This window comes from Salmo trutta, chromosome 3, assembly GCF_901001165.1.
Source record: "Salmo trutta chromosome 3, fSalTru1.1, whole genome shotgun sequence".
NCBI classification, from domain to species: domain Eukaryota; kingdom Metazoa; phylum Chordata; class Actinopteri; order Salmoniformes; family Salmonidae; genus Salmo; species Salmo trutta.
This window is the reverse complement of record NC_042959.1, coordinates 34,889,715-34,909,749: the sequence shown is the minus strand read 5'-3', so window position 1 is coordinate 34,909,749 and position 20,035 is coordinate 34,889,715. Positions and strand designations below refer to the sequence as shown.

Here is a 20,035-nt window from a genome sequence, read left to right as displayed (position 1 = left end):
TGTGGACAACACCCATGGGGACTCCACACATTGCTCCCACTTTGCCCTTTGAGACCAGGAGAAGCGGCCGAGGCCGGGGAGGGTGTATCAGGGGTCCTGCCGGGGCCCGCCTCTGTCACCCCGAGCGACTGGGTTCCCCAGGCACGTCCCTATGGCGGTGACGGTTGACAGGTTGTTGCGCCACAGCATGCTGTGCCCCTCCCCGCTGTCGTTCCTCAGCACGAGGCGAAGGGGCAGGAGAGGGACCCCACCGTCGTTCGGGTGCAGGTGGGTGGCAACGGTCCGTCTGCCTTGGACCCGTGGCCTGAGAAGGCAGCATGAACCCTCTCAGGGTCTCCCGGTCCCTACGAACCTTATCGGTCTGCTCCAGAATGTCATTAACCCGTGGACCAAATGTTAGCCCTGGGGTGATGGGGAGAGTGGCACATGTGTTCCAGAGAGCAGCTGGCAGACGGGATTGGGCCAGCCAGAAATGGTGCCAGGAGGTAACCACCTGTACCATGGCCCATCCGTTGGAGCGGGCCACATCCCTCTGTAGCAGGGAATGCAGGCGAGACACCTCCATCGCTTGCCGGAGGACCTCCTCTGTGCCCCCCTGCAGCCGGGGCAACAAAGTCTGCAGGTAGGCCTGCAGCAGCATGGCTGCGCTGGTAATGCGGCCAAGAGAGCAGAGGGACCCATATGTGGCTTTCAAGTCTGCATCAAAGACTCTGGGGGGGTCTTGGCTTCAGTCGCGGGTTCCGCCCTATAATCTCCAGGACCATGGCCGCTATCATGGTGTCCATGGCCGGGTACTCCCGGAGGCCAAGTGACTCTGTGCCCGCAACATAACTCTATGGTCCAGTCTCTGCTGTAAGTCGGAAGCACCGCCTGGCAGAGGCCCAGCTCTCCTACAAGGCTTTGCGGAACGCAGCAGAGATGGAGAAAGCTGGAGAGTCATCACCAGTTTGATGTCCAATGCAGTGGCTACCCGAGTGAGTAGGCCCCTCATAGCCTCTCAAACCGCTGAAGCCCCACTGCCGGCTTCTGATGGTCTGTCAGCCTGGTAGCCTGTTCACAGTGGTGAACAGTGCCAGCATCGTCCCCATCAAAGCTATCAACCTCCTGACGCAGGGCTTGCGCCCTCCGTTCAAGATGGTCCCAGCAGACCGACTCCTGCCCCCATCCAGGACTGTCAGCAGATGGGCTCTGCCTGCGGTGGCTCCGTCCACACTTCCTGGGTGAAGTACTGGACCCAGTAGATGGACTAAAAGCTCCCTGGCGCACCACTCCTGAGGGAGGGAGCTTGTCCCCAGCATGAGCCAGAGCCTAGCCGACCAACTCGCGCATGGCCTCCAATCGCCGCAGGTGTTCTGAGAACACCACACAAAACAGGCATCCAGTAGGGCGCTCCAAGCCCTCTCCGCGTGGCTCAAACCCAGGTAATGCATACACTAGGTATGCGGAGTTCCAGGGGGGATGCCACCATCACACCTGTCACAAAGGGAAGCCATAAACTTAGCCAAGCCAGCAAGGCCACGGAGAAGGGGTTCAAAACCCTGGGAGAGTTTCTATCGTGACCCGCTTGGAGGAATAGGAACCCGGTGAGGGATAAATTACCCAGTATCTCTGGAAGAAAAACAGGAAAGACTGTTTGGATAAACAGGCAGACAAAAAACAACAACCAGGTAATGGATTTGATTTATGGGTTTGTTTACGCCAACTGCAATATTACCTAGCCGGTTCAATATCCAAGTAGAAAACCAAACAGCACCATATGATGGAGTAACTCCATTAATAAGGAACTCCAAAGTTAATGTCTCAACATAGTGGAAGCCCACCACAATACTCTTACATTCTGCAGGGGAAAGAAAAAAAAACCTGTAGGGTAATTAGCAGAGAACCCACGCTAGGCGCAGGGCATGTTAAAGCAATTCACAACACACACAGAACAAGCCAGTCTGCAAGTTGTGTAAGGAAAATATAGTTTGTGGCAGCAAGAGCCACCAATATATTAATGGATGCACAGAATCGTAGTGTAACGCTAACGAAACTCAAGCACGACAAACCACTGGCGGAAGATACAGATAAACCGAGTGCGGCAAGTGGCGCACTCAAGAGGAGGGGCTGGCCATGCGGCTTGCTGCTCCAGGCTGCAAACAGCCAGTGAGTATACTTCCACGCAAGCTATTACGCTTAACAGTGACTTACCAAGCGAACTTCAGAAAGTTTGTACCTCAAACCATACGGACGTCCTCAGAGAAAATGAAAGAGAACGTATGTCGCGGACATGTGGTCTATATATAGGGGCGGACCCCAGCCGTGACACAGGTGTACACGGGAGTAAATCTGTAAATCCTCACCTCGGACGTATCCCCCCGCCATGGAGTGATACCAATATATTGGAGTGATACCAATATATTGGAGTGATCCAATATAGTGAAACATAACGCTATTTCAAACATAACGCAGTTCAAACAACACAATCCTCCTCATCACTGGGCCCTGCTGCTCGTCAGTCTGAAGGTAACTGCAACATGTGCTGCTTAGTTGTAGTGTGAGGGGCTCCATAATTACATAAAGTGGAATGTTATATAATGTTGATCTTTAAAAAAAACTGTTTTCATAGAGCATTTATCTTGTCATTCGAAAGGAATAGGTTTCCAATGTTTATAACTCGCCCACTGTCAAATGTAAAGATTTCCACTTGCTGATTCTTCAGCACCTGAGGAAATTGTCAGAGGATGTCAGAGAGTTGCAGTACCACAGTAAACAAGAACCTCTTAATGCAACTGACCAATGGGTCTCATGGGGACATGGTTTTGCCAGAGGACATTGTGCTTCCTCTGAAGGACAGGCTGATGCTGGAGGAGCTTGAACATCAGCTTGCTGGGAATGAGGTGCTTCAGAAGAAATTGCTATGTTCACTCGCAAGCGGTAAATTGCTGTGTGCCGCTTAGGCCGCCCATTGTGACTCGCTTGTGGGCGTGCTGGCAAAGTATGGCAGCATGTTCGATTTTGCGTCAAGAATTCAGCATAACAAGTTTGTATGAAGGTCTGGTTATTAAATGGGTAAATAGTTCAATAGTAATATGCTCTAAAACGCTCTGGTGACAAATAAACGTTGCTGCTCTGTTTCCAGTTGTCCACTTGACTGGGAGAACCTATTCAAGTAAGTAAATACATTTAGAAAATGTACCCAAAAAAACTATGCATTATTAGCTAACTAGCTACAATTCCGACTAACTCAAATGAGCTGCTAAATGAGCTAGCTAGTTGGCTAGCTAGCTATCTAGCCAACTTTACATCCTGTATAGATAGCTGGCAAAGTGAATTAAATATCATCAGCTACCTAAATTGATATTAGCTAGCTATCTTGGTGTATTTATCACTGTAAAAAACTAAGTCCAAATGCATTTGTAGGTAGCTAGCTAACAGCCATGGAGTAAGGTGAAAGGATAATGTTAGCAGCCCCAACTTTCAAAGTGAGAGAGTTCGCTATTCTGGACAGGGCAGGTACTTTTGTGTAGTTCCATTTGCCTCCTGGAGGAATTCAGGCATGTGAAGGCTACCTGTGTCCTGCATAACTTCATGAGGATGGACACGAGGACCAGGAGGGGATCTGCAGCTCACCGGGGGTGCCAGAGGTGAAGTCTGGTGCTCTGCTGGATGTTTCAAGGATGGGGTCCAACAATGCAGCAAGAGGCAATCTGTGTGCGGGAGATCTTCACCTCCTACTTCTTCGAAGAGGGTGCTGTTCCCTGGCAACACCATAGACTACACTATGCACAGTCAAAGGCTCTTTTAAGAGCCATTCACATTGCAATAAGAGTATTCTTCCATTTACTTAGCTATGTCAACTGCAGTTACTCAATTCCCAGTTTTTCTCCCTTTGATTTCTACTTCACAGGTGAGGGTGCAGTTTAGGTAAGGGTGTGACATCTGTACAAAAACAAAAAAGACTATTTTAAGTCACCCATATTGAAAACATTTAGACCAATTAGACACCCTATAACCCACACCTCCACACTCATGTATCAATCTGATTGATGGATTGTGTTGTGCAGTAAGCAGACTCAGGTGTATAACTGTGGCTCCATCCACCTTCAAAGAATAGGCAAGAGGGCCAACCATGGAGAATAGTAAAACACTTCATTATTTCTATAACTAAGCTATATTGTTTGTCCTCATGTGTCTGTTCATGTTTTTCAGCATAAAGTACTCTGCATCCACTTAGTGTGGACACCAGGTCTGGCCACACACACAGATTCCTCTTTAACTACCTTATTTTCTCAATAAATTTCTCCTTCACCTCTAGGTTATATCAGCTGTGTCGGTGAACCCCTCCTGCATCTGAACTAGCTACGTATAGGGCACAACATGATCACAGGTGAGAGGTCACTTGGTCAGGTCAACAGGAAGTATTATTAAAGCAATGCTTTACATTGAAATAGAGATGCAGTAGTCCCAGAGTTATGATGACTGACAGTGTTAGAATAAAAAGAAAACAAGGCTTAAACATGCAATCTCTCACTCTCCATCTGTCTCTCATCTGCAGGTATGTTTTGATGTGAGAGAAGATGCCAACCCCCAGTCCCGTGATTGCCACCAAGAAGACACCACTAGAGACACTATTATCTAATTGTGATGAACTGAGAGAATATTAGGGTAGCACTGTGATTCATTAATCATATGCTGCCTTCCCTGCTCCAATGTTCATACCGCTTTCCCTTTCTGTCTTTTACACCTCTCTCACCACCACCTCGTTCGTCCTCTGTTTTTATAATGCACAACATATGTGCATTTAAGTACAGATTGAACTTGTATTTATAATATTAAAATCATAATATTTATAATGCATCTATTTATAACACTTGGATAATTAACATCTTTCAATTAATCATTTCAAATTCTCTACTGGTTGAAATTAATTCTCATTTGATGAAATACTACGCCTATCCTGTGTTTATCAGATCAATGTAGATGAATGAAATTAGATATTGAGATGAACCAGTTTGAGTATTTACATGATGCATAGGAAATGTAGTGTACTGTTTTCTTAATTCTATTTCTATATACACTGCTCAAAAAAATAAAGGGAACACTAAAATAACACATCCTAGATCTGAATGAATGAAATAATCTTATTAAATACTTTTATCTTTACATAGTTGAATGTGCTGACAACAAAATCACACAAAAATAATCAATGGAAATCCAATTTATCAACCCATGGCGGTCTGGATTTGGAGTCACACTCAAAATGAAAGTGGAAAACCACACTACAGGCTGATCCAGCTTTGATGTAATGTCCTTAAAACAAGTCAAAATGAGGCTCAGTAGTGTGTGTGGCCTCCACGTGCCTGTATGACCTCCCTACAACGCCTGGGCATGCTCCTGATGAGGTGGCGGATGGTCTCCTGAGGGATCTCCTCCCAGACCTGGACTAAAGCATCCGCCAACTCCTGGACAGTCTGTGGTGCAACGTGACGTTGGTGGATGGAGCGAGACATGATGTCCCAGATGTGCTCAATTGGATTCAGGTCTGGGGAACGGGCGGGCCAGTCCATAGCATCAATGCCTTCCTGTTGCAGGAACTGCTGACACACTCCAGCCACATGAGGTCTAGCATTGTCTTGAATTAGGAGGAACCCAGGGCCAACCGCACCAGCATATGGTCTCACAAGGGGTCTGAGGATCTCATCTCGGTACCTAATGGCAGTCAGGCTACCTCTGGCGAGCACATGGAGGGCTGTGCGGCCCCCCAAAGAAATGCCACCCCACACCATGACTGACCCACCGCCAAACCGGTCATGCTGGAGGATGTTGCAGGCAGCAGAACATTCTCCACGGCGTCTCCAGTCTCTGTCACGTCTGTCACATGTGCTCAGTGTGAACCTGCTTTCATCTGTGAAGAGCACAGGGCGCCAGTGGCGAATTTGCCAATCTTGGTGTTCTCTGGCAAATGCCAAACGTCCTGCACGGTGTTGGGCTGTAAGCACAACCCCCACCTGTGGACGTCGGACCCTCATACCACCCTCATGGAGTCTGTTTCTGACCGTTTGAGCAGACACATGCACATTTGTGGCCTGCTGGAGGTCATTTTGCAGGGCTCTGGCAGTGCTCCTCCTTGCACAAAGGCGGAGGTAGCGGTCCTGCTGCTGGGTTGTTGCCCTCCTACGGCCTCCTCCACGTCTCCTGATGTACTGGCCTGTCTCCTGGTAGCGCCTCCATGCTCTGGACACTACGCTGACAGACACAGCAAACCTTCTTGCCACAGCTCGCATTGATGTGCCATCCTGGATGAGCTGCACTACCTGAGCCACTTGTGTGGGTTGTAGACTCCGTCTCATGCTACCACTAGAGTGCAAGCACCGCCAGCATTCAAAAGTGACCAAAACATCAGCCAGGAAGCATAGGAACTGAGAAGTGGTCTGTGGTCCCCACCTGCAGAACCACTCCTTTATTGGGGGTGTCTTGCTAATTGCCTATGTAACCGATGTGAAATGGCTAGTTAGTTAGCGGTGGTGCACGCTAATAGCATTTCAATGAGTGACGTCACTCGCTCTGAGACTTGAAGTAGGGTTTCCCCTTGCGTTGCAAGGGCCGTGGCTTTTGTGGCGCGATGGGTAACGATGCTTCCGTGGGTGTCAGTTGTTGATGTGTGCAAGAGTCCCTGGTTTGAGCCCAGGTTGGGGCGAAGAGAGGGACGGAAACTACACTGTTACATTGATGCTGTTGACCCGGATCATTGGTTGCTGCGGAAAAGGAGGAGGTCAAAAGGGGGGTGAGTGTAACCGATGTGAAATGGCTAGTTAGTTAGCGGTGGTGTGCGCTAATAGCATTTCAATCAGTGACGTCACTCGCTCTGAGACTTGAAGTAGGGTTTCCCCTTGCGTTGCAAGGGCCGCGGCTTTTGTGGCGCGATGGGTAACGATGCTTCCGTGGGTGTCAGTTGTTGATGTGTGCAAGAGTCCCTGGTTCGAGCCCAGGTTGGGGCGAAGAGAGGGACGAACCTACACTGTTACACCTATAATTTCCACCTGTTGTCTATTCCATTTGCACAACAGCATATGAAATTTATTGTCAATCAGTGTTGCTTCCTAAGTGGACAGTTTGATTCCTAAGTGGACAGTTTGATTTCACAGAAGTGTGATTGACTTGGAGTTACATTGTGTTGTTTAAGTGTTCCCTTTATTTTTTGGAGCAGTATATATGAATTACAAATCAGCCTTTAACTAGTTAAATCATGTTTCTAGTCTATTGCATAGTTACAATGTAGTTACAATGTGTAAACACTGTTGAAGTGTATAATTGGAATACATACATGCAGACACAGCATCATTCAAATACTGGAATTTGATACTCCTGGTATTGGATATGACTGAAAAATAATCTCAAAGACATTATACCTGAACTGCACCTTTATTTGCAAAGGTAGAGTACATGATCAGTGAATATATTACATGTACAGGCTACAATGTGGGTATCTCATGCATGGTAATAACTATATGTATATACGACTTGCATCCTTGGCACAAAGTTATATTATATTCTACTCAATCCATAGGCTTCATTAATGTCATTCAGACTGTTTTGAAGTTGATACAACTGGCTATGATAGCTGAGATTTATAGCTAGGTTCTGAACTAATATGTATACCAAATGTTTTAGGGTCCATACACAGATCAGCTAAATAGCTAGCTACACATCCATAAGCATACAGGTATTTTTTATTCTCCACTGCACAATAAGCAAGAAAATAGTTAGCCAGCTATGTTATTTCATCTATCTGCATTTCATGGCAATAAAAAAAGGCAAGCTTTGCAGTAAATGCTTCAGCTAGCTATATTCTTTATATCCACTGTTTCATAAGACAACAGCCTGGTTTGCTGGTTGTTTCAGGAGTCCCTAAAACAACCAGAATTACAATTTCATCTCACAACACCCATAAAGCTAGCATGCAATGTTTCTTGTTGATATTTGACCTTTATTTAATGAGACAAGTCAGTTAAGAACAAATTCTTATTTTCAATGACAGCCTAGGAACAGTGGGTTAACTGCCTTGTTCAGGGGCAGATTGACATAGTTGTACCTTATCAGCTCGGGGATTCGATCTTGCAACCTTTTGGTTGCTAGTCTGACGCTCTAACCACTAAGCTATGCTGCTGCCCCCAAAGTCGCAATTTTTGTAAATTAACTTTATGATAAAAAAATAATGCATAATCGTTTACCTCTACATTAGCTAACATATTCCTCTCAACTGTACATTTTTTGCATGATTCGTTATGACTTTATCATCACTTACATTTGCTTCCATCCACGTTAGCACCGCCCAATGGTCCCCGCCCTCTCTGCATCGGCGACTTATGCTAGTGTACACTGGGCATGAGAGAAGGGTGATATGGAGAACTAAAAGAAGGAAGAAGTGGGAGTTTGTTTTGGCAATGTACTATGTTGTATTAGGGTGGATGAAGTTAGTTTCATTATTACGTATGGAGTTATTTATTTGTTTTTTTGGGGGTGTTTCAAATCGTCCAGTTGGTGGCGGTAATACACCTTTTTTTGGTGTAGTCCGCCATAAAACTCATAGAAGAAGGAGCTTTCCTGAAGATGGACCATGCCACGCCTGTCCGATAGGTGGAAATGCGCACATTGTGTAATAACATTAATGTATCCAATTTTCCGGCAAAGAAGATGATGTCAACAGTCTTGTCTGACGAGATCAAATGCTAGCGCATATGGCCTATTAACGTAGCTATTTAACTAATTAAACGGATAACTTGGTCGATAGATGAAATGTGGAGGTTGAACGCAGTCCGCCACAAGGCTGGACGTAAGGGCAGCGACTTGGAGGAGTTCAAGTTCAAGAGACGAGCACATGAAAAAGGTGAGCTAGCTGAATGTTGGCTAACGTTATCCAACTAACGTTAGCTTGCTAGCTGTGATTCAGCTACGCTGTCAATATATTCTCTCTATAACATTGTTGTATCTTATTGTGAAATGAATACAACACTTTAGAAACACTTGCTCTCCTTAAACTTATTTAATATTTATTCAAAGTACATGGAGCCGTACAAATCGTGCATGGTGGTGGAATCTCCTGGCCTCCAAGTAGTGATGTTACGTGCGCGGGCTGCGTGTTAACATGACAAACTAACCGCTCCATTGTAGTTATTACATATGCCACACTACAGTACAAAATGCCACATAAGCACTGTGCAGTTACTGTTGTCATTGCTCTATGTTGATTTGCTGGGTCTCTCACTGTAGAGTTGAGACGGGCCCGGAAGGACAACCAGCTGGTCAGCAAGAGACTCCTGTTGAATGATGATGAGGAGGAGGATGGCACCATGGACACACTGGCCAGCGATCAGGTATAACAACCACTGTCAGATGAAGATTCTAGTCAGCAACCCAGCAGAGAAGCACATCAACTGTTAATTGAAGGGTACTACTGAGTATTAACAGAAATTATTTTCTGGTTTTCTTTCTCTATCTAGGTGGTAGAGTTGTTCAAGATGGTTCGCCACGGCAGGGACTTGGTGAAGAAAGAGGCTGACCTAAGAGCGCTGAGGAAAGCCCTGCGCAGCCCCTCAGCCCACCTCATCCTTATCAAGTATGAAGGTCTTGTTCTCTCTCTCTCTGTCTGTGTGTGTCTCTCTGTCTGTGTGTGTACATTTCTTCACATTGTATTGCGTTACAAAGTGGGATTAAAATGTATTTAACACATTTTTTGGTCAACAATCTACACAAAATACTTCGTAATGTCACATTTTTAAAACCTCTACAGGGTGGGTCCCCCTCGGGATGGCTGAGCTAATGCGATTAGCATAAGGTTGTAAGTAACAAGAAAACTTCCCAGGACATAGACATATCTGATATTGGCAGAAAGCTTAAATGCTTGTTAATCTAACTGTACTGTCCAATTTAAAGTAGCTATTACAGTGAAAGAATACCACGCTATTGTTTGAGGAGAGTGCACAATTTTGAACATGAAAAGTTATTAATAACCCAATTAGGCACATTTGGGCAGTCTTGATACAATATGTTGAACAGAAATTCAATGGGTCATTGGATCAGTTTAAAACTTTTGCACATACATGGCTGCAATCTAGTGGCCAAAATCTAAATTGCGCCTGGGCTGGAATAATACATTATGGCCTTTCTCTTGCATTTCAAAGATGATGGTACACATTTTTTTTTTAAAACACATGTTTTTTTCTTTGTATTGTCTTTTACCAGATCGAATATGTTATATTCTCCTACATTCATTTCACATTTCCACAAACCTCAAAGTGTTTCCTTTCAAATGGTATCAAGAATATGCATATCCTTGCTTCAGGTCCTAAGCTACAGGCAGTTAGATTTGGGTATGACATTTTAGGCTAAAATTGGGGGCGAAAGGGTCCTATCCTTAAGAGGTTTTAAAGATGAATTAAAATACAATAACTATGTGGCTGCCAACTCTCACGCATTGGCCTTGAGACACGCATTTGACCTTCTTCTCACGGTACACCTCTTATATCTCACGCATTGAGAAGTACTGCTTTTATTTTTATATTTCGTCCATTTTATTGTCAGCGAGTTAACTTTTCAACTGTGCCCCAAATCGTTTTGAAATTGGAGCATCTGCAATTTACCATCACGAGCAGAACCTGTATCATTGTCCTATCTTGCCACAGCACTGTGAACGTGTCACATTGTGTAAGGGATCAAGGGGATCGGGTGCATGTTTTAAAGAAACGCCCCTCAAGATTAGAGTGGAGCTGAATGGAGAGAGAACGTTTTCCGCTGAGTTTATAAAACTGTAACAAGAGTAGCGCTGTTTTATGTACAGTGTTGTCAACAAAATTAGGTTGCTTTTGCTCCCGTCCCTATTGCAGATTGCAGCCTTTTGACAGCATGTACTAAAGTCGATTTAATTCACACCTGCATTAGTCCCCCTCGTTTGGTGATTGGCATTTAGGCTGTCACAATGAATAGGCAGCAGACAGACCTACAGTACGTTTTAGCAGGGAAATTTGGTGACCTGATTTGTAACTATGAAAATAATTTTGTCAAAAAGATTGTGAACCCAAAAGTGTAAGTTTGATTCTAGAGGCGGGACAATAAATAGAAACATCATTTTGCTAGGGTGTAGGGGCAGATTTGTCATTGTTAGAGCCGATTTGGACGTATTTGTATTAAAGACAGAACATACAGAGCTCCATGTACATTTGTGTAAATATATTAAATATTAATGTATATGATGAAATATTAGGTACGTACATTTATGATTTATATTTACCTGATTGAGATGTATTCCTTTGTTGTTAGTGTAACTTAGTTATTCTCCTCCCCTCTTGCCCATTCATTGTACTGTGGTAAGTGTGTTAGGATAAAGGCAGGAAGTTGGACCTTCGGGGGGGGGGGGGGGGGGGGGGGTCCTTGCTAGACGTGGGAGCGGTATAGTTTTTTGACCATACAGACATACAAACATGGAAAATACATAATATGACCTATCAAGTAATCTATGCTTTAAGTTGATTGGGTAATCTTTTTTTTTTGTTCGATACAAGAAGAATAAACATTTTTGTTGCACCATATCCCTGGATCTCATTGGAATGTTTGGCCGTTTGGAAACCTTGAGTGTGGACTGTATGCGTACCAAACAACCCCGCTTCAGGCTTGGGCAGTGGCTATGGTAAAGAGGAAAGGAAGCCACTACAGTCATCTTGTCTTCAGGAGATTATTAGGGTAATTATTGTGCTTGTCAGAAAGAACACTACTGTTATTCCCCACGCTTAGTTTATTAATCCACTTCTTCCCAATTTTGCCAGTGTAATCACATTTTCTACCTCATATGCATACCTTTTGTCTTTTGAAAATTAATTATGAGGCTTTGTATTTTTACAGCCATTCAAGGACAGTTTTGAATAAGTCATACAAATAAGCATTGGATATTAAGTGCTCCAGGAATCTTAAATAATTTGACATTTTAGTATTGTGCACATGCTAGGCAAGTCATAAACGCATCATATTTTGTCTCTGTAGAGTAAGATCATGACAAGGATCTTCAACTAGTCGGTATAAACCACCTGAATATTGATATTCATTTGATTTTCTTGAAGGTTCGGTGATGTTGAGAAATGAAGTCTTATAAGAAGAACATTTTCAAACACCCAGCACTTGGGAAACATAAATCAGGGGTGGCCAACCCTCCTGGAGAGCAAGCAGTATTTTCCTCCCGCCCTATTTTAAAGAGAGAGATCACCCAAATTATAAAATCCAAAATGTTTCTGTCCTTACCTTGAAAGCAGTCTACAGTATGGACAAGGAGACTGCAATCTACGATTTGGTTAACCGCTGCCATCAACCACGACTATTTTCTGTGCAGAGCCTTGGTGTAGTGGTAACACTGAAAACAGGGATCAATCCCTGCTTCCAACCTTTCCACTGTTTCTAGCATTTGCCTGTCTCCCGATCTAATTTATTTAGTCTGAATAAAGTGTCAAACCACTTAAAAAACATTACATTTCAAAGTCGTCCAATTTTGAGTGTTCATTTAATGTTCAAAGCATCCTGAATACACCTGACCTGTGGTTTTTATGAATAAAAAAAATCCACCCTGGTCATGGGCCTAAGCCATGTCAAAATACTGTACGTCGAATTGCAGGAAATTGGCTTTAAAACAGTACAAATGTTCCACCTCTAGGGGTTGTGCTAGGGGGCAATGAAATTCACATAGCAAATCTCCAAGCTTTCTTCAAAAGTTGGCAGCCCTGGAACTAAAATATAGTCGTTGCATAAGTATTCAGCTCCCTGGATCAATACATACATTTACATTTTAGTCATTTAGCAGACGCTCTTATCCAGAGCGACTTACAGTAGTGAATGCATACAGTTCATTTCATACATTTTTTTTATAAAAAAAAAAATAAAAAATTCGTACTGGCCCCGTGTGGGAATTGAACCCACAACCCTGCAAACACCATGCTCTACCAACTGAGCCACAGGGAAGACCCCCATGTTAGAAACACCTTTGGCATCGATTATACCGAAGAGTCTTCTTGGGTAAGTCTATAAGGGCTTTGCACACCTGGATTGTGCAATATTTGTCCGTTGTTCTTTTTAAAATTTTTCAAGCTCTGTCAAGATTTTGGGGGATCATGGCTAGACAGCAATTTTCAAGTCTTGCCATACATTTTCAAGCAAAACTGTAATTTGGCCACTCAGGGTCATTCACTGTCTTCCTGGTAAACAACTCCAGTTGTAAATTATTGTCCTGCTGAAAGGTGAATTCCTCTCCCAGTCGCTGGTGTAAAGCGGACTGTAGCAGGTTTTCCTCTAGGATTTTGCCTGTGCTTAGCTCCATCCCGTTTTCTTTTTATCCTGAAACATTTTTGTCCATGTCAAGCATACCCATACCATGACGCAGTCACCACCATGCTTGAAAATAAGGAGGCAGTTACTCAGTGATGTGTTGTGTTAGAGTTGCCCCAAACGTATGTTTTGGAGTATTTTTATTCTGTATATTTGTATTCTTCTTTTCACTCTCATTTAGGTAATTATTGTTGATCTATCCTCAGTTTTCTCCCATCACAGCCATTGAACTTTTAAAATCACTAATGGCCTCGTGGTGACATCCCTGAGCAGTTTCATTTTTGTACTGCAGCTCGGTTCAGAAGGAAGACTGCATCTTTGATGTGTCTAGGTGTTGTTAACTTGGCCACACTTAAAGAGATATTCAACGTCTGATTTGTTTATGTTACCCATCTACCGATCACTGCCGTTCTTTATGAGGCTTTCCAAATACTCTCTGGTCTTTGTAGTTGAATCTGTGCTTGAAATTCAATACTTGACTGAGGGACTTTATAGATGTTGTATGTATGGGGGGAAAGAGGAAGTGTTAGTCATTCAAAAATCATGTCAACCACTAATATTTCACACAGATTGAGTCTATGTAACTTATGTGATTTGTTAAGCCACATTCTACCACTGAACCAATTTAGGCTTGCCTAAACAAAGGGGCAGAATACTTTTGCAACAACCATATTTTAGTTATACTTTTTTTTATCTTAAAAAATATATTATTTTTCTTCCGATTTGACAGAGTATTTTGTGTAGATTGTTGACAAAAACATGACAATGAAATTCATTTGAATCCCACGTTGTAACACAATAAATAGTGAAGGAATCCAATAGTTTTTTTTAGAAGGGACTGTATATATGTGTATATATCAGTATAAGCTTTTAATTTCTCATCTCTGTCTGTCCTTCCCATCTGTGCTCAGGCAGCCGAACAGTATTGCGATCCTGGTGACTAACCTCTGTGGCCCCAACCCTCAGTGTCGTCTGGAGGCTGCCCGCTGTCTCCACGAGCTGTCCCACTCCCCCCACAGCGAGGTGGACTCGTTGAGGCTCCGACAGGCCACACCCTACCTGATCACCTTCCTCTCTGGACAGAGCCCCAAGTTCACAGTCAGTCCCACAGCTCATACACAGTACCTTACAACAGCCTTATCAAACAGCCTAGTCAAGTATTACACTATATGTATTTTCTCACTTTTGTATGGGTTGTGCGGGTGTGTTTCTTTACAGGAGCTGTGTCTCTACACCCTGGGTAACATGTGTCCAGACAGCGAGAATGTGGGAGATATGCTTCTAGCTCAGGGCATCATACCTGCTTTGAACAGCTGCATCCAGGTCAGCTGCAAACCTCTGTACTGTGTGTCAATCGACCAACCTGCCATCGTCTCCTTTATAACACACTCTAATCGTTTTGTGTGTGTGTGTGTGTGTGTGTGTGTGTGTGTGTGTGTGTGTGTGTGTGTGTGTGTGTAGATCCACAGGACTAACCTGGCAGTGGTTGAAGCAGTGGGTTTCACCCTCTCCCAGCTCATCTCAGCGAACTACGCCACAGGGAGAATCATCCCGTAAATTAACATCATGGTTGTAGCTAAACTGAGAGAATATTATACTGTACTATGGAAACTTCATCAGACACCATTCAGAGATGCCGTTGAGAGATCCCTTTGAAGTCAGGGCTATGCTATCCTGTCCGTTTGTCTGCAGGGCAGTCTTGGGGTCTGGTTTGATCCCTCACCTCCTCTCAGTGTTGACCCCTGACCCTCAGTTTGGCCTGGGACCAGTCATTGAGTGTGCCTGGTGCCTGCACTACCTGGCCTGCAGGTCAGACACTTCACCTTAGAATCAGGGTTCATCCCAAATGCCACCCTATTCCCTATGTAGTGCACTACTTTTGACCAGAGCCCTATGGCCCTGGTCAAAAGTAGGGCACTTTGTAGGGAATTTGGGATGCACACTATATCACCTTAACCTGGGTGTCACCCAGGAGGACCAGCTACTGTGTCTGTTTGTGGTTGCCATGGATATGGTACTGTTATACTGGATACAATGTGGTGGCACTGTGTGATTCTTTTGTCTGTTTGTTGCTCTCTTGTCTAAAGCAACGTGGACAATGGGGCACTGGTGGCCCAAGGTACTCTTCTACATTGCACCTCCCTCTTGGTGACACTTGGTGGTGCTGTTGCTAAAGGAAGTATAGAGGAGGGAATGGAGCTGGTGAGTAGTCGCTGAATCCAAACTCTTTTTCAAAGTTACTCCTCCAAACAATGCAAGTACATGTGTTGTAACTGCGTGGCTGATGGACACCAGCTGTACCAGAACGCAAGGAAGCAATTTGATGAGATGAATGGCAATGTAGATAACCTAGGCTCCTGTCATCTACATCCCCGCCCTCCTTTCTCGCTCTCTCCTCTCCAGTTGATCTGGCCCCTGCTGCGCTGCGTGGGGAACCTGCTGTTATCTGGGCCCCTGGGGGCCCTGCAGCCCCAGCTAAACGATAGCCGTCTCCTGGCTGCTCTGTGTGCTTTTCCTCAGGCCTTCCTCCAGACCCACCCAGCCCTGGCCAGAGAGAGCGTCTGGGTCCTCAACAACCTCACAGGTGAGCGAGAGAGAGGGAATTGACTCGTATATCTGTTTTGTGTTATAAATCTGTATAGATAACGGCTTGTCATATAAAGTGATCATATTTTCAGCAGCGGTATTACGTCACTCCCTTCACACTCTGGAGCTCGGCCATATTGAATGCTTGTGTTATATACATATCATAAATGTCAACTCATTCAAACATGATTTAAGTAAGTCCTTTGACGGGACACATTTATTATTTGACCTGGCCAGGGAAAGTTACAGCATTACTGTAACTGGTCAGGTTTTTCCTGGTCTGGTCACATAGTCAGGGCAGTAGCGGTGTGTGGGTAAAATCACTGGGGATGCAAGCCAGAATAAAAAATAAAAAAGCCATATTACAATGTGTTGGTGATAATTGTATTGTTTGCTCTATAACCTGTTAGTTCATATGCCTTGACATCGTGATATATAGGCCTAAGGCCGAGACAATAGGAAGACACAGTGGAAGAATAAATTCCAAAAAGATTTTAGTCCAATCAACGTAAGATAAATGTCATGTGGCGGTCCACGGCACTGATGTCTCTGTCTGCGTAAGTAGAAAAAACATGTTGACTCACCCTACGCCAATGCCATCCTCCTCTCTTTCATGTTGCTGAAACAGTCTATGATATTGTCATACAGTACACACTTTTAGTTGTTGTCTTAGGCTACCTGGCTAAAATGCTTGCTCGCTAGCCTAACTTCCTTTCATGGGCAACAATTAGCCAGCTAGTTAACATTAGCCTACTACATCTAGGTACATTGTATTCGGGAAGTATTCAGACCCCTTGACGGTTTTTTTTACGTCTTATTCTAAAGTTGATTAAATCGTTTTTTCCCCCTCATCAATCTACACACAATACCCCATAAGGTTTTTTTTAGAAATGTTTGAAAATGTAACAAAATAAAAATGAACTGAAATCACATTTACATAAGTATTCAGACTTTTTACTCAGTACTTTGTTGAAGGACCTTTGGCAATTACAGCCTCGAGTCGTCTTGGGTATTACGTTACAAGTGTGGCTCACCTGTATTTGTGGAGTTTATCCCATTCTTCACTGCAGATCTTCTCAAGCTCTGTCAGGTTGGATGGGGAGCGTCGCTGCACAGCTATTTTCAGGTCTCTCCAGAGATGTTCGATCGGGCTCTGGCTGGGCCACTCAAAGACATTCAGAGACTTGTCCAGAATCCACTCCTGCGTTGTCTTGGCTGTGTGCTTAGGGTTGTTGTCCTGTTGGAAGGTGAACCTTCGCCCTAGTTTGAGGTCCTGAGCAGGTTTTCATCAAGGAACTCTCTGTACTTTGCTCCGTTCATCTTTCCCTCGATCCTGACTAGTCTTCCAGTCCCTGCCGCTGAAAAACATCCCCACAGCATGATGCTGCCACCACCATGTTTCACCGTAGGGATGGTGCCATGTTTCCTCCAGACGTAACGCTTGGCATTCAGACCAGAGAATCTTGTTTCTAGTGGTCTGAGAGTCCTTTAGGTGCCTTTTGGCAAACTCCAAGTGGGCTGTCGTGTCTTTTTACTGAGGAGTGGCTTCCGTCTGGCCACTCTACCATAAATGCCTGATTGGTGGAGTGCTGTAGAGATGGTTATCCTTCTGGAAGGTTTTCCCATCACCACAGAGGAACTCTGGAGCTCTGTCAGAGTGACCATCGTGTTCTTGGTCACCTCCCTGACAAAGGCCCTTCTCCCCCGTTTGGCCGGGCGGCCAGCTCTGGAACCACCAAGACTCTTCTTAAACTTCTTACATTAAAGAATGATGGAGGCCACTGTGTTCTTGGTACCGTCAGTGCTGCAAAACATTTTGGGTACCCTTCCCCAGATCTGTGCCTCGACACAATCCTGTCTCTGAGCTCTACGAACAATTCCTTCGACCTCATGGCTTGGTTTTTGCTCTGACATGCACTATCAAATGTGGGACCTTTTATATAGACAGGTGTGCCTTTCCAAATCATGCCCAATCAATTGAATTTACCTCAGGTGGACTCCAATCAAGTTGTAGAAACATCTCAAGGATGATGAATGGCAAAATTATGCACCTGAGCTCAATTTCGAGTCTCATAGTCAAGGGTCTGAATACTTATGTAGGGTCTGAATACTTGTTCAGCTGATAACCGGTCATGAATATCTTTCCTCTCGTCCCCCCATCAGCTGCTGCAGACTCCAGTGTGTTCTGTTCTGCCCTGTTCTATCTGAATCTGGTTCCTGCTCTGATCCAGCTCCTGCCCTTCTCCCACGGCATTAACATCATGGTCAGTGCACTGACGCTTCTGTTCATAGTAGTAACATTGTTGTCAAGCCATCACTTCCCTGGAAGGTGACTTACAACTTACTGTTAATACACATTTTTTCCAGTATTATTTGGCCCGTTCAACGTTGATGTGGGCAGCATTATGCTTCTCCATCCACTGTTCCAATCCACTGAGCCATACACTACAGACATCAGCCGTTTCACTCGGGTCTGGGAAAGGATGTGACATTTCGATTGAATTAAAATCTTTCTCCCTCCTCACCCCACCAGGTGCTAAGGGTTCTGGGTAACATTGCCCATCAGGGGAGAGAATACTGTCTCCACCTGGCTCAAGCTGGCCTGCTGCCTGCTCTCTGTGCCACACTCAAGATGGCCGACCCCGAGGTGGTGACCTTCAGTCTGGAGGTGCTGGGCCAGCTGATGGCCAGTGACCCACAGGTAGGGAAGGCTCCCAACACCCCGCCAAACTAAAGATGGCTGCCTGCCATGCAGATGTCATAGTTTGTTGTTAGCCATAAACACTGTTTAATGTGCAGTCTTGCGTTGTTTATCTGCTGTCTAATGTATGGAGAAAGGGGCTGTAAATGTCATATCTGGCAGAAACAAACTAGCACAGGCGGCTAGACGATGACGTTGATGAAGCAGTGCTTCTTCTCAGCTTGCAGAGGAGTTTGTGAGGCAGAGTGGGCTCCCCGTGCTGGAAGCCATCCAGTATAGCAACCAGGAGACTATCCGCCTCAGAGCAACACACCTGCTGGAACATCACCTGCCCCCACACTGCACGGTGAGGACTCTGCCCTCACGCAGGCCGGGTGTGTGTACCTGGGTATACATATACACTGAGTGTAGAAAACATTAAGGACAGCTTCCTAAAATTGAAATTGCATCCCTCCCTTGCCCTCAGAACAACCTCAGTTTGTCAGGGCATAGACTCTACAAGGTGTTACTGGCACATGTTGACTACAATGGTTCCCACAGTTGTGTCAGTTTGGCTGAATGTCCTTTGGGTGGTGGACCATTCTTGACACACATGGGAAACTGTTGATCATGAAAAACCCAGTTCTTGCAGTTCTTGACACAAACCGGTTTGCCTGGTACCTACTACCATACCCCGTTCAAAGGCACTTAAGTATTTTGTCTTACCCATTCACCCTCTGAAAGGCACACATACACAATCCATGTCTCAATTGTCTCAAGGCTTAAAATATGTTTTAACTGTCTCCTCCACTTCATCTACACTGATTGAAGTGGATTTAACAACTGACATCAATAAGGGATCATAGCTTTCACCTGGTCATTCTATGTCATGAAAGAGCAGGTGTCCTTAATGATTTGTATACTCAGTGTATGAGTTTTAAGGTACAGACATTTATTAATGCTTTGTTTTGTTGTTAAAGGTGGATACCTCTGCATCCCCGTGAGGAGCCTACAGAACGGGAGTGCCACAAAACCAAGACTTCAAAATGTTTTAAACAGGTCTACTCAGAAAACCTACTAGTACATTTCAAGTTTTTATTAAGTTGTGTGAAGATGCTCAAATGTAAATATGTGCTGGATATCAATAGGGTGTTATTTTTACACTGCTTTAATAAAATGCCAAATTATACCAACAGAATGTGATGTCTTTGGAGCCTCTTGTTTTCTTTCGATTACTACAGCAGGTGTGCATGTGTGCGTGTGAGTGACTCAGTAACCTCGTCCCCAAGCTAATTGCGCATAGCGAGGAAGTGTCCGGTGAACAAGGTTAGTGACTCAGCAACAGTAAACATACACACCTGTTCGCATCAATCATTAGGTTGATAACTGTTACTTCTGATAACATTACTTTTGTCTGTGTTGTGT

The 20,035-nt window shown here is 44.5% G+C and overlaps 1 protein-coding gene across 1 annotated transcript; it reads left to right on the top strand.

Annotated features, from left to right (window-relative positions):
* Positions 1-8,638: 8,638 nt before the first annotated feature.
* Positions 8,639-19,808, top strand: tmco6 (transmembrane and coiled-coil domains 6). Its single transcript, XM_029732725.1, has 13 exons — positions 8,639-8,869; positions 9,253-9,356; positions 9,483-9,598; positions 14,256-14,442; positions 14,563-14,667; positions 14,806-14,897; positions 15,037-15,153; positions 15,432-15,546; positions 15,748-15,928; positions 18,094-18,194; positions 18,464-18,631; positions 18,852-18,977; positions 19,591-19,808. The coding sequence occupies exons 1-13, from the start codon at positions 8,779-8,781 to the stop codon at positions 19,612-19,614; spliced, it is 1,527 nt and encodes a 508-aa protein (XP_029588585.1). The 5' UTR covers positions 8,639-8,778; the 3' UTR covers positions 19,615-19,808.
* The last annotated feature ends 227 nt before the right edge of the window (positions 19,809-20,035 follow it).

Bases quoted from the DNA above. Each gene is read 5' to 3' on its own strand.
- tmco6 (XM_029732725.1), top strand. From the start codon at position 8,779: ATGTGGAGGTTGAACGCAGTCCGCCACAAGGCTGGACGTAAGGGCAGC. The intron at 14,443-14,562 runs GTCAGTCCCACA...GTTTCTTTACAG, and splicing joins GACAGAGCCCCAAGTTCACA to GAGCTGTGTCTCTACACCCT. The intron at 15,154-15,431 runs GTCAGACACTTC...TCTTGTCTAAAG, and splicing joins CTGCACTACCTGGCCTGCAG to CAACGTGGACAATGGGGCAC.